The 17,198-nt window shown below is 49.9% G+C and overlaps 2 protein-coding genes across 2 annotated transcripts; one reads left to right on the top strand and one right to left on the bottom strand.

Moving 5' to 3' along the window:
- Window positions 1–10,053: 10,053 nt before the first annotated feature.
- LOC119305658 (alpha carbonic anhydrase 7-like) lies at window positions 10,054–13,685 on the top strand. The gene is made up of 7 exons (XM_037582126.1): window positions 10,054–10,260; window positions 10,890–11,095; window positions 11,264–11,370; window positions 12,336–12,447; window positions 12,534–12,704; window positions 12,786–12,836; window positions 12,963–13,685. Exons 1-7 carry the CDS (start codon window positions 10,071–10,073, stop codon window positions 13,044–13,046), a joined length of 921 nt encoding a protein of 306 aa, XP_037438023.1. The 5' UTR covers window positions 10,054–10,070; the 3' UTR covers window positions 13,047–13,685.
- A 1,703-nt stretch (window positions 13,686–15,388) lies between these two features.
- On the bottom strand, window positions 15,389–17,192 carry LOC119309989 (F-box protein At1g10780-like). Its single transcript, XM_037585866.1, has 3 exons — window positions 16,381–17,192; window positions 15,977–16,257; window positions 15,389–15,876 (listed from the first exon to the last, which is right to left on the bottom strand). The coding sequence occupies exons 1-3, from the start codon at window positions 17,159–17,161 to the stop codon at window positions 15,640–15,642; spliced, it is 1,299 nt and encodes a 432-aa protein (XP_037441763.1). The 5' UTR covers window positions 17,162–17,192; the 3' UTR covers window positions 15,389–15,639.
- Between the last annotated feature and the right edge of the window lie 6 nt (window positions 17,193–17,198).

Here is a 17,198-nt window from a genome sequence, read left to right as displayed (position 1 = left end):
GCCGGATCAACATTGTCCCTATAATATTTCAACTCCTCCGTGACACAAATCGACTCTGCATAGGCCGCATCACCTTCCTCACATTCCAAAGCAATCTTGCGGCTCCCATGAACCGTTATTGTCCCTTTGTAACCCGGCATCTTGAGCTGCAAATAGATATAACAAGGCCGTGCCATGAATTTGGCATAAGCCGGCCGCCCAAACAAGGCGTGATACGGGCTCCGAATTTTCACTACCTCAAAGGTTAGTGTTTCAGATCGGGAATCATGCTCGTCCCCAAAAGCCACCTCCAAGGCTATCTTACCAACAGGATACGCTGATTTTCCAGGCACCACACCATGGAACACCGTATTAGACGGTCTGAGATCCTTGTCTGTTAGCCCCATGCGGCGGAATGTCTCATAGTACAGGATGTTAATACTGCTCCCTCCATCCATGAGTACCTTGGTGAATTTATAACCTCCCACCTGAGGGTCTACCACTAATGCCAACTGGCCCGGATTGTCAACCCGGGGGGGTGATCCTCCCTGCTCCACACGATAGGCTGCTCCGACCAGTGTAAATAACGCGGTACAGCCGGTTCAACAGAGTTCACTGCTCGCTTGTGAAGTTTCCGGTCGCGCTTATCCAAGCTAGTTGTGAAAACATGATACTGCCCATTTTTCAACTGTTTTGGCTGGCTCTGATAACCCGACCACTGCTGCTGCTGCTGTTGGTTGTAACCCCCTTGACCACTCTGGTTATCCTGGTTATTATTACCGCCCTGATTGAAACCTGAACCGGAAGCTCCATCGTGACCCGGCCCATGGAAACCGGATCCTGAGCCACCACCTGACCCACGGTCATACTGGAAGGCATTAGAGTTTTTAAATTCCTGCATAATGTAACAATCCTTCCAGAGGTGGTTAGTCGGCGCCTCCTTCGTCCCGTGTTTTGGGCAAGGCTGATTTAGCAAATAGTTTAAGCGATCCGGGTTAGGATTTGGAGCCCCATTATGATTCGCCGCTTTACCTCTACGCCGCTGACCCTTGTCCTGCGCATTAGTGTTAGCCACAAAGTCCATGCTGCCATCCGCTTTACGCTTGCCTCCGTTTCCATGGCCCGCCGGTTTGTATTGATGCCCCTTAAAGTTGCTATTCTTTTTTCCCTTCCCTGCTTCGTCATCGTCAGTCTCAGGATCCTTGGTACTATCAGAATCAGCATACTTCACTAAAGCGGCCATGAGAGTTCCCATGTCATTACAGAACCGCTTCATACGCCCCAACTTCAACTTTAGAGGCTTAAACCGGCAGTTGCCCTCCAGGGTTAAGATCGCAGAGTCAGCATTGATCCTGTCAGACGAGTGCAAGACTTCAGAAACGCGGCGTACCCAATGGGTTGTTGACTCTCCATCCTCCTGAACACAAGCCGCCAAGTCTACTATGGACTTAGGCTGCTTACACGTATCTTTGAAATTCTAGATAAACCGGGTCCGCAACTGGGCCCATGAACTGATAGAATTAGGCGGCAGGCTCTTCAACCAAGTACGGGTTGTGCCTTCAAGCATCATGGTGAAGTACTTTAGACACGCGGTCTCATCCACATCCAGCATCTCCATTGCCATCTCATAACTCTCTACCCACGCTTCTGGAGATAAATCAGCGGTGTAATTTGGCACCTTGCGCGGGCCCTTGAAGTCCTTGGGCAGGCGTACATTGCGTAAAGCGGGGACTAAACAGGGCACTCCCAAGCTAGATGTGACCCCTGGCCCAGCAGAGGTGGTAGGACGAACCGGTGTAAGTTGATCCGCCTCGTTCTGTGCTGCTAACTCGGCCTCCCTTCGTGCCCGGGCCCGGTCCACTACATCCTGAGCATCGTGAACACCACCGGCCAGGTTGTTGCCACGGGCCGCTTCACGGCCCCGCGCATTGCTTGATATGGCCGGTTCATCCAGGCACCTACTATAGCTCCAGCTTGGACGAGGTGTGGAATGAATCCGATCGCGGATGTATGAATATGCCTCCTGCTGAATCAAAGCGGTCCGGAGAAGTTCCTTAACCCGGCGCGTCTCTATTGCTTGCGGAGAGTCTCCTTCGATCGGGATAGCTTCTAATCATGCAGCAGCTGCGACGAGATTGTCCATAGGATTAGAATAATGACCCGGAGGTGTCTGGACCGGTGGAGGAATCACGATGTTCTGCCGAGGAGGTTCCATCAGGCGGGGTTGAACTGTCGCTCCTGGCCCTGGTGCCTCGACCCGGTTTACCTCCCGGTGCCCCGGCGGATTACTGGTTCCAGCCTCCGGAGTGTGAAAGAGATTTCGAGGGTCGAACCCTAACGGCAGGCGTGATCTGTGCTTCCGCTTCAAGACCTCCTGTGATGCGTTCTGGTCGAGCATGAGCTTATAGGCCTGGGCGTCCAAAGCGGCCCGCTCTGCGGCCATCATGTCCTTCTTTGCTGCCAGGTCGGCTTTGGCCTGTGTGATCTGCTCTCTCACCTTTGCAATCTCCGCATCATGGGCCTCCTGATCCGCCGGATTGGCCTCTGCCATAAGTACCGCTAGTGCATCAAACAGGTCAGACAGAACTTGAACTGGTGGGGGCACAAGGCCTCCTGCCCTTGCTACCGCTGCCGCTGCTGATCCGGAGAGCATTGCTGCTGCGGTCGAAGAGTGATTCGCCGCCTGCGTGCCGGCCATGAATATTCCAACCCGGTTGATCTGATCTGGGGGGTCCGGAACACTGTCGCCATCGGAACAGCCCCTGATTTGGTCGTCTTGCAACTGGTACAATGATTCGGTCTCTCCGATTGAGGACTCGTCGCCGGAATAGACGACGGTCTCGCTACCGTATTCTGACTCGTCCTCATGCTCTCCTCCGTGGATGACTCCCACGAAGGCATGCCTCACGGCCGGTTTATCCTGGGTAGATCTCGCACGCTGAGCCATCTCGACGAGGTCGGTGCGGATGTCCGGCTCAGGCCCAGGCTCACCAATCTTGCCGATAAAAACGTGTATGCCACCAAAGGGGACCCGGTACCCGTACTCGATCGAGCCGGCTTCGGGACCCCATCCTGCATCGTCGATGTAGAGCTTGCCGCGATGACTCTTGGTCATCCGGCCCACAGCATAGCCTTCGAGTCCTTTGAGCTTGCCCTCCAAGATCATCAAACCGTCGTGCGATAGCCCCACGGTGGGTGTCAACTGTCGTGGATTTGTCACGGCAGATGTCCTTGTGAAAGGACTTAGTCGTGGAGCCATCGCTACGGGTTAACTTGAAGGGGTTAAAGCGGACACAAAGACACAAGGGTTTATACTAGTTCGGCCCCTTCGATGAAGGTAAAAGCCTACGTCTAGTTGTGATGGATTTGATGTGGTTTCGATGGCTAGGGAGCAAACAAGCTTCGCCTAGGCTCGAGTTGTTGTTGTCTGTCCTTGAACCGCCGCCGAATCGTCCCCTTATATACACGGGTGACGCCCGTCGGTTCATAGAGTCCCATACCGGTTCATATTCATATCCCGGTTGGTCTCTCTCTATTCCTATCTTACAATACAAGTTTACATATCAAGCCGGTTTACGGCTACAGGTTCTAAACCGACTACAGGCCTTGGGCCTTCATCTGCTTAATCACCTTTATACTACTAATGAAGTTAACCCGGCCCAGGTAGGCCGGTTCACACCTAGTAGTAATATCCCCAACAACGTGTCCTTGAGTTTAAATACTCAGCCGCTCCAACCAGACGTACAACTGAGACAGCAGTTGGAACTGGTCTACCAAATCATTGTCTTCACCAACCTACTGGTTCTATTTCCTCAACCCTTTCATTTCCTCATTACTGTGTTGAGTATTTGTTCATATCTGTGTTTGAAGACTCTGACTGAAGACTTTCTCAATTTCCTCAGTTCAATTTCTTCAGTCTGATTGTCTTCATCTTGTGTTATCCTGTGATTACGCTTTCTGTACTCTGTGCTAGTCTTCATTTCATCATGATGACCATGCTTGTATTCTGTTATGCTTACTTTTGAGTACTTATTCCGCTGCTAATAGTTCTTCGCTAAGGAATTTCCTCACCGGCAAATTCCTCAGTGAAGAATTCATAAAAATCGCCTATTCACCCCCCCTCTAGTTGACATAACACACTTTCAGGGGGCCTGGAAGCTCCGCCGCAAGATACTGCGACCAGAATAGCTTCTCCGTTGAGTTCCCCTCCTCGGCTCAGAAGAATGTGGCGGTGTCCGCAACGGCAAAGGCGCCTGGAGAACTCCGAACTCGGGTTAGTAAAATATATCCTCTACTGGCATACCTACTCTGCATAATAAAGGCCTTACCAGCCACAATCCGCCTCGCCTCTTGGATCTCTTGGCGAGCATCCTCGGCATTAGCCCGGGCTTCCTTCAGGCTCTCGCGGGGTTTGGTGAGCTCGGAGGCCTGCTCCGAACTCGTTTTCTCCAAGGACTCGCATCTAGCAATGGTGTCCGTGAGCTCTTTTTCAACCTCACACACCCGCGCCTCATGTCGTTGGCAGGTGGTCTGCTCCTCCTGTAAGCTTTTGACTGCCTTGTCCGCGGCCACCTTGCTCGCCTTCGCCTCCTTCTGGGCTTCGGCAAGGGCGCTTTTGAAGGACTCGACCTCATCGGCGCCAACTGCGGGCACAGTTAAAACATTTTTAGTCTGTTTCAAATGATTAACACATATACAATTGGAGATATATACTCAATGAATGCATACCTTGCGTCTCGTCAAACCGCTTATTAATGCGGACAACCTCTTCATCGGCCAGCCGCAGCTTCCGAATAAGTTCGAAAACTTCGGCGGACTGGGTGCTCGCCGCCAGCCGGGAAGCCTGTTGTACAATAGAGTGTCACCTCTTCCGAACACTATGTGATCCTCTGTCTGGCTTCTTCAAAACCGGACAGAGTCTCAGGGGCTACCATCTATACACAGACATATTCCTTTATTAAAATCGGTTAGAAAATTACATCGCATACCTCGAAGCCTGTTAATAGGCTGGTAAAAGCTTCGTTCAGCCCACTCTTGGCAGATTGAATCTTCTCAACCACCGTACACATGAGGGGTATGGTGCTATTCCACGACGGAAGCACGACGAAGTGCTTCTGCCAAAGTATCTGGCACCTCCGGATTGATGGAGGCCGCCGATGGAGTTGACACTCCCCCCTCCTTCAAAGGGGGTCATTGGCCCGATTCTGGAGCCGTATGGGTCTTCGAAATGGTGTTCGGCTGGGGGCCAGATTGGTCACGGCCCCCGTTATCAGTCTCCATGGGGGTGGGTCCCCCCATGTCTTCGGCAGCCAAGGTGTTACCCTCTGGTGCCGTCTTGACGACCTCCCGCCTCTCTCCATGGCCTGGAGAGACTCTTCGGGACAAAACCTCGGTTTCGCCCGTGGCGGTTGGCGGGGAGGCCCACGGAGGCGTTTCGCTCTCCACCATCCCCGGCTCTAGCAAATTCTCCGGAGATAAGGATAGTTGGGGGAGGTCGCGGGCCGGACTGAAACACAATACGGTATGTTAAAAAATACAATTGTAAATGCCGATGTATGTAAGGCATCTGGAGATACTTACGATTCTGCAGGAGGCTTCGACCTGGGGCGATGGTCGGGGATGACTTCGGCATCCGAATCCGAGTCGTCCGTGAGAGATACTCTCCCCCATTTGGACGCCTCCGCTTCTGGTCTGTGGAAGCCGCCCTTTTCTTCCTCCTCCCCTTAGGGGGAGAATTGCTCTCTTCCTCCTCCTCCTTTTCGTCTTCATCTCCCTCGTGGGAGGAGAGGGCTTCGAACTCCATAGACATAGTGTCCGAGGGACCTTTACGGTGGGGGACGTTTTTGGCCTCCTTGCCCCTCTTCTTGGTTTTCTTCTCCGGTGCCTGGTACGGCGCCGAAACCAACATCCTCGTCAATAGAGGATTAGTTGGGTTTTCGGGCAGTGGAGCTGGACACTTGATCCGCTCCGCCTTCTTCGTCCATCCCTGTTTAAAGTATGAAAGTCTCAATACACCCCTGTGATTTTTTGAACTAAGTTATGTTCGGAAATTGAAACTTACCGGGGAGGCTGGATGAGTACAGTTGAGGCCGATATCGTCAGTTCTCTCTGACCACGACTTCTGGGCCTTGAAAAGCAGCCTCCAGATATCTTCGTGCGTTGTGCCAAAGAATCACTACAGGGCCTGCGGCCCTTCTGGATTGAACTCCCACATATGGAGAGGTCGGCGCTCGCAAGGAAGGGTCCGGCGGAACAGCATCACCTGAACCACGCCAGTGAGGCTGGTGTTCTTTGCTATCATATTTTTGATGCGCTTTTGCAGCATCATCACCTCGTCGGCCGACCCCCAGTTCAGACCCTTGTTGATCCACGACGCGAGCCGCATTGGGGGTCCGGATCTAAACTCAGGAGTGGCCGCCCAGTTGGTGCCACGAGGTTCAGTGATGTAGAACCACTCCTACTGCCATATCTTCACAGTTTCCACAAAGGCCCCCTTGGGCCAGGTGACGTTGGGGAGTTTGCTCACCATCGCACCTCCGCAGTCTGTGTGCTGCCCGTCCACCACCTTTGGCTTCACGTTGAAGACTTTGATCCAGAAGCCGAAGTGGGGGGGGGGGGATGCGGAGGAGCGCCTCGCACACGACGATAAACATCGAGATGTGGAGGAATGAGTTTGGGGCTAGATCATGGAAATCTAGCCCGTAATAGAACATGAGGCCACGGACAAAAGGGTGAAGTGGAAACCCTAGTCCGCGGAGGAAGTGGGGGATAAATACCACCCTTTCGCCGGGCTTCGGGGTAGGGATGACTTGCTTCTTGGCAGGGATCCTGTACGAGATGTCCGTACTCAGGTACCCCGCATCCTGGAGATCCTTGATGTCCTTCTCCCTAATGGAGGAGGCCACCCACTTGCCCTGAAAGCCGGATCCGAACATGACTGGAGAGATTGGTGGCAGTGGGAGGTGTCCAGGCTCGGGCGCTAGAGCTCGGAGATAGGGAGGCGAAGGAAGGAAGAAGGCGTGGGATAGAAAAGATGAATCATTACCCATTTATATAAGCTGTGAATATCGAGCGCCCACACCCCTAGCCTTAAAACCTCGTCTGTTCCCGATGTGGGTATGCGCTGCAGTCGGTTGGATTACCCAAATATCATTGATATGTAATCTTGTATTAAGTGGGCACGATCTCTGTTTTGACAGGACATGCCAATGAGGCATGGCCTCGAAACACGGAACGCGGGGTGTGAAAACGGTTCGAAATGCCGAAAGGTCAAGTCTGACGCTTCGCCGGAAAAGTTGTCAGTAAAAGACATTGTTCTCATTTTTTATATATCATGCCTTCGCGGCTAATGGTTGTATTTATTGTGAAATGCCAGATACAATTCTTTTACAGAGGAAAGCCGATGTGTATTCTTTAAGAAACCCGTCTTGCAATGCCGAAGACAATCTGAGCGACGAATATATCATCATTGAAGACTGGTTCAGGGGCTACTGTGGGAGTCCTACATTAGGGGGTCCTCGGGCGTCCGGTCTACAGATGTGGGCCGGACTGATGGGCCGTCAAGATACAAGACAGAAGATTATCTCTCGTGTCCGGTGGGGACTCTCACATGCGTGGATGGCAAGTATAGGTGTCTGGATATATTGTTCCTTTCTGTAAAACCGACTTTGTACAAACCCTAAGCCCCTCCGGTGTCTATATAAACCGGAGGGTTAGATCGGAGGCGGGATCATAACATTGCTAGGCTAGCTATCTAGGGTTAGCCGAATCATCTCGTGGTAGATCAACTCTTGTAACCCCTATACCCTCGAATATAATCAAGCAGGAGTAGGGTTTTACCTCCATTAAGAGGGCCCGAACCTGAGTAAACACCGTGTCCCTTCTCCATTATTACTATTGATCCTTAGACGCACAGTTTGGGCCCCCGTACCCGAGATTTGCCGGTTTTGACACCGACAGGCCCCACTTAGCTTGGGCCCCCATTTGCTTTTTGGGTTGAGTCCGGCCCTGATGCTCGTGGTCGGTTACGATTGGAGACTGGTGGCTCGTCCTTAAGTCATTTGTCTAGGGATGTTGGGTGGTGGTGATGCTTTGGGCGAAGGTTTTGCTTGGCTCATTGGGCTGGTTGTGGTTCTTCGATCCTCCACCCCGACTCTTGTTCTTCTGGCGAAAGCTAAGATCATGGTGTCGGGTGAGGTGGCGGCATTGTTTTCAACCTTAATTTGTCCTTTGGTGTGCCATTTTGAAGATCTTTGATCCCTCCTGTACTTTTCCTGGAGTTGCATGGCATGCAGTCGGTGGGCACCCAACGGCCGATGCAGAAGGTTTGCCGTTGTGGTTGTTGTGGCAATGATGCTGAACTCGGTATTTGGGTCGTGATGACGTATTGGTACTCGATTTTTTGGCATGTTTGTCGAGTCTTCGTGCTTTTTTTCTATTGCTATGGAGTCGAAGTTGTTGTGTGGTCCTGGTGGTGACGGTGACAAGTGATGGACGGTCTAGTTGCACTGAACCTCCGTCGTGCGAGCCTTGCATAGCATGGATCATCGAACTCGGAGTTGCCTAGCCGTCAACGCGAGTAGCTAATTGTTTGGCATAGACCAGCACACATTTGGTATGGTTGTTTGCGCAGGTCACTACTTTAGTGGTTGGTTGTGATGAAGTTGGAGTGGCTTGCTCGAGAAGATGTGATGACAATGACACTCTTATGGTTGACCTCAAAACTAGTCTTGTCGATGGTGTGCGTGGAATGTGTGCTGAAAGGCAGACCGGTCGTCTCTCTACTCGATAATATCGATGATTTGGGTTGACACCAAACTACGCTTCCGCAACGCAGCCAAAAGCTAAGAGGAAATTGGGAGGATGGATGCTACCTCCTAATGGACATGTTAAGCTCAATGTGGACGCTTCCTTTGATCGGGACCTTCTTAAGGGGACAGTTGGTGCAATTATTCAAGATGATAGGGGCAAAATTATAAATGCAGGGAACTGGCAAATTAACTTCTTCTCCGATGTGCTATCTGCTGAAGCGACTACAGTGCAATATGGTCTTTGCCTAGCACAAATAATCGGCCACAATAAGGTTACTGTCAATTCAAATAATCTTAAGGTTATCAATACGATGGATGGAGGAGGGCGGTATGTGAGTCCAGCGGCTGAAATCTTTGATGACTGCTATCATATTGCGTGCGGCTTCCCTTTATACCTCGTTTGTGTACCTAGGAGGCTAAGGGTCTGTTTGGTTCCAAATAAGTCACCAACTTATAAGTCAAAAAATGAAGAAAAAAATGACTTATTTTGCCAAACAGACCCAACTTATAAGTCACCTCAACTTATAAGTCACAAGTTGCTCCACCCCAACTTAAAACTTATAAGGCATCCCCTTTTGCGTGGGTCCCAGCACCTTCATGTTATGCATTGGTGTGGGAAGATGTGGTCAGGTGACTTATAAGTCAGGTGACAACCAAACAGACGTGACTTATAAGTCACTGGTTTTAAGTCACCTGACTTATAAGTCAGGTGACTTATTGGAACCAAACAGGCCTTAATGTGTTGCTCATAAAATAGCAATTTGGCTAAGGGCTGATGTAAAGCTGGTTGAATAGTAAATAAAGAGAGGGATATGGTTAATAGATTGAGAAACATATTTTTTAGCCCTTGAAACTTCTTTTGGGATTTTTTTACCCTGTCAAAAAAATAGCATGACGTGTGTGCGTGGCGTGGTTCGATCGCGCATGCATGGTGATCATTCATGTGGTAGACCTGCCACGACATGTCATCGGCACCCACACCACACTATATTCATTCTACGCCTCAATGGCATCATTTCATACTTAGTGGTCAGCTTGGTCATACGTAGCGGTTGCCCGGTCCGATGTTTACATCGTCCGATGTACACACAGGTCGCAGGAACATGAACCGGACCATGCTAAAGTCTAAAGATACGTGAGGTCCGCTAGTTACCCGCGTCCTACTTTGAAGGCCTCCCTCTCGCGCGGGCTCAGCTGTCGCTGCTTTCTCTAATTCTCTCTCGATCATATTCCGATGGGTCGGTTCAAGCTCGTGGTCGATTGGCTGCCATTGACCGACCAATGGAGACGGCCCGCCGGAGACATGTTCGAGCCGCCGGCCCTGCCTTCACGTCAGCCATCCTTGTGATCTTCGCCTTCACATTTGTGGAATCTAAACCGGCGCGGGCACGAACGCCAGAGCATGCGTCTGGACCGGCGTCTGCACCTGCCCATGCGCCTGCGTCTGGGCCTGATCAGGCGGCAGCTTCTCGTAAGTGCATGCACCGGTAAAGTTTAACATTGACCAATCAACGGAGACGGCTCGACGGAGACACGCTCCAGCCGCCGTCCTGCTTTCACTTGGCTATCCTTTGCTTTTCTTGTGCGGAATCAACAATGGCGCCAACGCCCGGACTGGCCCACGGTAGCTTCTATTAAGTGTAATGTGTGTGTTGATGTTGATTGTGTGCATAAATATGCAGAGGCCGTATATGCGCTCATTATGTTTGTATTCCTTTGATGTTTCATCTTTGAGTAAATAAAAATCCACCCTCAAGTGCGTGCATAGCAAACTACTCCCTCTGTTCCTGAATATAAGATGTTTTACTAGCAGTTCATGAACGGAGGTAGTAGGAGGGCAACGCGCGCACACAGATTACCGTTCCCGGCATGAAATTCTACATGTTCTTCTGGTTTCTTAATTGTTCGTTCAAAAACCAATGTTATATCTGATTTTTTTTTGTCCAAAGCCCATTTTAAATTTTGAGCATGTTGTCGTTTGTTTTTTACTCGCTTGCAATTTGCATGTGACTTCTTCTCGGAATAGTCGTTCGAAATCAGTAACGCCCGTGTTTTTATTTTTGAAATTAGTAACGCCCATGCTTAATTTGGCTGGCACAGACGCTCTGTTCAACTACAAGGAGAAAGACCCAACTGGGCCCGACAAATGGGCCAAGCTGAATAAGGGATGGGCTGCCTGTGGCGACGGCAAGAAGCAGTCCCCGATCAACATCCGCAAGGTGAAAATCAACAAGGACATGGGCCCTCTAGAGCAGACCTACAAGTTAAGCGCCTGCACACTGGAAAACCGCGGGCACGACTTCATCGTAATTCCTTCTCCAAAACCCCTACAATCCTTACCAGTATACGTATACTCCCTCCCTCCGGAAATACTCGGACAAGTATTTTCGGACGGAGGGAGTACTTGTTGTCGAAGATAGATTTTTACTTGTGTATAATGAAAAGAAATGAATGTTGTGGTCGTCGTCTTGTAGCTGCAATGGAAAGGTGGGAATGGCAAGTTGACGATCGAGAAGAAGGATTACGTGCTCCAGCAGGTGCACTGGCACGTGCCCTCGGAGCACACCGCCAATGGCACCAGGTGAGCATCCATGCCAGAGGGAGCACAACATCGATAGTTCGTAACAGAATTTCCCTTCAAAATATTCGAAACCTCAGTTCGGTCAGTACCCGGTTAAAAGAATGACTCAATCGGACTCATCGCTTCCTCACTAAACGTCTGGACTAACCGGTATACCTTACACCCGTCTCAAATACAAAGGCAATATAAGACTGCCCGACGCCCGGGCAGTGCTCCACGTCAGCTGCGGGCCCACCTGCAGGCACTGCGCCGAGAAGATCACGGCGCCTTGCTGCGGGGAGGTAGGCTGCCTGGACTCGCCCGCATCAGGGAGGAAGGCCACCGGAGCTTGCATCGCGCTAGAGACGGAGCTCGCGCGCGCCGTGGCCGAGCCGAAGCTCGTGCGCACCGGGGATGGAGCTCGCCGTGCCCAAGCCGGAGCTCGTGCGCGCCGTGGATGGAGCTCGCGTGTGCCCAGGCCGGAGCTCGTGCGCTCCGGGGACAAAGCTCGCGCGCGCCGCGGCCGAGCCGGGGCTCTCGCGCGCCGCGGCCGAGCCGAAGCTCTCGCACGCCCAGGCCGGAGTTCGTGCGCGCCCAGGCCGGAGCACGGCATGTCCGTTGTGCTAGCAACTGCCGTCGCGGTCGCGTACTCACCCAGCTGTGCGTGCTTGAGCTGGCCGCCATGCTCCCATAGCCGTGCTAGCGTGCTAGCTAGCTAGCTGTTAGCCGCCGCATCCGCTGGCCACAACCACTCGCTGGCGCAGCCGCTGGCCTCGTACGTACACTGCGAGCTCGCACGCAATGTGCTCGACGGAATGACTGGGAAAATGATAGAAGAATTTGAGGGGCGTGGTTATTTGACAGCAAATATGAGGAGTCAAAACGTACACTCCGGTTACTGTCCGGTTGTGTCCGCGGGCGTTTGAAGGTTCAAATTAGTAATGTCCGGCTGTAGACGCACTTACTGGCTAGCGGTGTCAGGACAGGTTCGACATGGAGTTGCACATGGTTCACGAGGACTCCAGCAAGGCGCGCGCCGTCGTCTCCGTGCTCTACTCCACCAAAGAGGCCGGCGACCCCGACAAGACGCTGACTGATGTACGTACGTACGTGCCTCCCCATGCAAAAATTCACGGTGTGAGCTTTAATTTGCTGACATAACATATGCGTGTATGTTGATGAAGCTGGCGCCATATTTCAAGAGGCTCGCCGGCAAGTACAACGAGAACGAGGATGTGAAGGAGCCCGTTGATCCGTCCGTCTGGGTCGACAAGGCCTCGAGCTACTACAGATACGACGGCTCCCTCACCACTCCGCCTTGCACCGAAGGGGTTCTTTGGAACATCCTGAGCAAGGTACGTACGTGCACCGAATAATTACTCTGTGTCTTTTGTTTAGCATGAGAGTGTATTACCGGCCGTTGAATTATCTGCCAGGTGAAACACGTATCAAAGGAGCATATCAAGATGATGGAGTCGGTGAGCGAGGTACGTTAATTTGATCGCGAAGCTAGAGAGCATGCTCGAGTGAACAGGAACCATGGTTCATCTGACTTCACTCTTGGAATGATCATTTGCATTGGTGAATCCATGATCATTTCCCCTTTGACGCAGAAACCTGAGCCAAATGCCCGGCCGGCTCAGAAAATCCATGGTCGAGTTGTTCGCTACTTCGAAGGCAAAGAAGCAAAAGATTGACCAGCAAAGGGTGTCAATTAAGAAAGAGAAGAAAGCTTAAGTAGGGGTAATTCTCTCCAGGGCCGTGGAGTTGTGGCTCCATTTGCCCTCCGATTCAGCTCGGAGGTTTGAGCCGAGCTTAACTATAAGCACATTCACCCTCTATAACTAAATATAAGGCGTGTTTGCAGTTCAAAAACGTCTTATGTTTAGTTGCGGAGGTAGTGCGGAATACTCACAAAAGGAAGAATTTCAGAATACCTTCCTTTTACGGTAGAAATTCGGGATAACTGGTGCAAAGTAATACACCTACGAGCCGATGGGTCAGTAATTTCATCTGCTGATGTATATTTTTTGGCGGTCAAATTTCCATTATAGTTAAAGCTGCAGCTGTGGACGGCGAAACAGCGGACCCAATGGTGGATATCATGGATTTTCTTCATCTCTTTGCTGCTATGTTGCAGAGATGGGGGAATAGAGATGCAATTTTTTTTAACATGGGCCATATTGCTAGAGAGAGAAAAACTTTCAATATTGCACCTTGTATTATTTTTGTTGAGGTGTAAACCAATTATTGCTAGTAGAACTTTTTCATGAAAATGTATCATCATTTATGTATGCATTTCTCTATTGGACTGAGTGAAGGGCTCACCTGGTCAGTAGGGGACGTTTTTATGAAGATTTGATATGTTGAACAGAGATATCCAAAATATAGTTGGCATCCAAGGGATTCAACATTCAATGTGTGACCCCCGCAAAAAAAGGTTCAACGCGTGACTGGTTTAATCCAGTTACGAAATTAAAAATAAAAATTAAATTGACAACTTTTTGGCGGCACTCCAATAGTTACCGCCAACACCACTTGACGAGCAGTTAGCACAAAACATAAACGCGAAAAAGGATCATAACAAAGCTATTTTGTTTCCTAAACTAGAGCATAATTGGAACACAAAGATTTAATATTCAACATTTGATTAGTTTAATTTAGCTACCTAATTCAAGACCAAACTGAATTCCCCACAAAAAGAAAAAGACCAAAACTGAATTCACATCTTTTTGGTGGTATCTGGCCAGTTACCTCCAATAATTGACAAATAAAATACATAACCAAACAGACAGCCATTCTGTTTCTAAACTGGACTACAGTTGGAATCCATGAGATTCAACATTCAATATGTGACTACTTTAATTTGGCTACAGAATTCAAGACCTAAACTAAATTCACATCTTTTCTAATGGAATTCCAACGGTTACCGCCAATAATTGACAAGATATAACAGAAACAAGCATAGAGCTATTTTGTTTCCTAAATTAGAGTACAGTTATAATTTGGGAGATTACCATTCAGTATGTGAACTTTAATTCATTTGTGGAATTTAAAATCAAAACTAAATCTACATATGTTTGGTGGTGACCACCGATCACCACCTACAATAGATAGTTTTTTTGTTCTTTTGCAAAACCAAGCACAAAACTATTTATATCCTAAATTGGAGTGCAATTGTAATCCAGAAGATTCGATGTTTTAATATTGTTGCATAATTCAAAATCAAAACTGAATTCACATCTTTTTGGTGGTATCCAAGTGATTACTACCAATGATTGACAGAACAACAAAACCAACCACAGGGCTATTGTTACTTAATTGGAGTGATGCCTGGGTAGAATATACTCCCCTGTCTCAAAATATTTGAAGTTCTAGGTTTATCCCAAGTCAAGCAACTTTAAGTTTGACCAAGTCTATAGAAAAATATACCAACATCTACAATAATAACCATATATAGTACGAAAATATATTTATGATAAAACATTGAGAATAATTTGATGTTTTAGATGTTAGAATATTTTTTCTATACACTTGGTCAAACTTAAAATTGTTTGAGTTAGGAACAAACCTAAAACTTCCAAGTATTTCGTAACAAAGGGAGTACACATTACTCTTTTGGTATTCCGTAGAGACTTCCCTAGTGGTAAGCATATACTCATCGCAGACCACGGAGAAACTATTCTAACAGAAATATACTAAATTCACAAGTATCTAAATTGTTCCAAAATAAACAGCCATGGAATGTAAAGTCATCTCAATGGATCTAAATTGGTAAATCAATAAATAGTGAAAAATAAAAGAATCAAGTTAATACACACACTGATGTTCATGTATAAGAGTTTCCATGCACAAAATTGTTCAATAAGGATAGAAATGTTTGAGGAGCTTCCAAGTACATCGACCAAATCAAAATAGTCTTATCAGGAGGAGTAGTCACCACACTATCAACCAGATGAACATGAATACATGATGTAAACAACATAACTTTAGTAATTACTTAAAATTGCTAAAAGGCATCCTCCATCAACAATGTGGATAATTCAAAGCAGGGTATATGACGAGGAAAAATGAAGTCCTCAATTATTTAACCAAAATTGTTTCAACAAGTTCTAGTCATCAAACCATCGACTAGATGAATATCAATCAACTAGACAACACAACTCCAAAGTTATTCAAGAGGGCTAAACATGCATCCTCCAGTAATGACAACAATCAAAATCAGGGAATATGGTAAAAAAATGAAGTCCTCAATCAAATTGACTGAAGAATAAATCACAGGGTCTCCTTTTATTCAATCCGCACTTTCCTGTAGTTGATGTACTTGAACTTACATATCTCCTCAAATAAATCGTCAGCAGCATCATGGCAATTCTTCATCTGTGAGATTCGGATGACCATTGACTGGAGCTTGACACTGTACTTCACAAGCGATTCAAGAGTGCTCAGCTTCTGTTCAGCATTGAGAGGCGAGCGCACCGTGATCAAAAGCTCTTCCAAGCAAGGGATGCAGAACCTTGAATCCAACTTCATTGAGAAATCACAGGAATTAACCATGGTCACACAAGTCATGCTAATATTAGTATATGATGTTACAATAGAGCAATAAAGGCGGCGTGCCACTCACGTTTTTCAGGCTGTTTTTCTGGCACAGAGCAGCAAACATGGCACCATGGATCTCAAACTTGGTGATCTTGGGGTGGCCGTTGAAGAAATCGACCAAATCGATCTCTGGGAACGGCTGGAGCACATCAAAATCACCGCAGAATTCAATCTTCATCACAAGGTGCTTCACCTCGCTCGCACACTGCAACACCGAGCTGACGGCGGCCCAGCTCCACTGGACACCGCGCAGCGAGAGGTATTCCAGATCTGGGAGCCTCCCGGTGTCCACCTTATACACCCTCCCTGCATCATTTTCATCACAATTCACGACATGATTTATTGCATCCGGACAACACAATCTTGCAAAGTTATGACGATGCGGCAGATGATTCGAAATCGATCTCGATTTCGAGGTATGCTGCGCACCTGTGCTCTTGGCGATCGATAGGCGGCGGAGGTTGTGGCCGCCCCGCAGACTGATCCAGGTGAAGCCCTGGGCCTCGAGTGACTCGAGGCGGGGCGCGGAGAGCAAGAGCGAGCAGTTGCCGCCGCCGAGGAAGTCGAGGCGGCACCGCTGGAGCATAGAGAGCTGGATGGATACATCGCCAGAGCAGTCGCAGCCAAGCAGCGACAGGTCGGTGAGGTTGGGGCACGCGGCGACGGTCTCCGTGATCGCGGTATCCCGCAGCGGCGCGCCCACGATCTCCAGCACGCGGAGCTGCTGCAGCCGGCCCCACGCCGGCGCGTTGGTCATCAGCACCCCCCAGAGCCTCAGCTCCTCCAGACCCGTCGCCAGGGCGACGCAGTCCAGGTGACCGCCGCCCGCCGCCTCCTTGTCGGCGGCCGCGTCCATCCGCAGCTCGAGCACCCGGAGCGATGCGCTCCGCATGGCGAGCCAAGCGGGGAGGCGGGCCATGGAGAAGGGGCAGTAGATGACCAGCTCCCTGAGCCGCGAGACGGCGGCCACCATCCGGCCGATGGCCTCGTCCGCGGCGCCCCCGCCCACGGCGGCGGCGTCGAAGGCGTTCCGCGGGAAGAAGAGCGCCGGGAGGTAGGGGACGCAGTCGCGCCAGCGGCGGCAGACGCAGGCGCACGCCGCCACGTCGCGGACGTTGCTGAGCATCGACAGGATGTGCTGCACCACGCCGTCCGGGACGGCGTTCATGTCGCCGCCGCCGTCGCCCCAGTCGTCGCACTCCATCGCCATGGGTGGCGGCGGATCGGACAGATGGTCAGATCAGCAG

The sequence above is a fragment of the Triticum dicoccoides genome, chromosome 5B (genome assembly GCF_002162155.2).
Source record: "Triticum dicoccoides isolate Atlit2015 ecotype Zavitan chromosome 5B, WEW_v2.0, whole genome shotgun sequence".
In the NCBI taxonomy this organism is placed as follows: Eukaryota; Viridiplantae; Streptophyta; class Magnoliopsida; order Poales; family Poaceae; genus Triticum; species Triticum dicoccoides.
Note: the sequence above shows the minus strand (reverse complement) of the source record. Positions and strands in the feature narration are given on the sequence as shown.

Bases quoted from the DNA above. Each gene is read 5' to 3' on its own strand.
- LOC119305658 (XM_037582126.1), top strand. From the start codon at position 10,071: ATGGAGACGGCCCGCCGGAGACATGTTCGAGCCGCCGGCCCTGCCTTC. The intron at 11,371-12,335 runs GTGAGCATCCAT...GTGTCAGGACAG, and splicing joins CACACCGCCAATGGCACCAG to GTTCGACATGGAGTTGCACA. The intron at 12,705-12,785 runs GTACGTACGTGC...ATTATCTGCCAG, and splicing joins TTTGGAACATCCTGAGCAAG to GTGAAACACGTATCAAAGGA.
- LOC119309989 (XM_037585866.1), bottom strand. From the start codon at position 17,161: ATGGCGATGGAGTGCGACGACTGGGGCGACGGCGGCGGCGACATGAAC. The intron at 16,258-16,380 runs GTGCGCAGCATA...AAAATGATGCAG, and splicing joins ATCGATCGCCAAGAGCACAG to GGAGGGTGTATAAGGTGGAC. The intron at 15,877-15,976 runs GTGAGTGGCACG...TTCTCAATGAAG, and splicing joins AGAAAAACAGCCTGAAAAAC to TTGGATTCAAGGTTCTGCAT.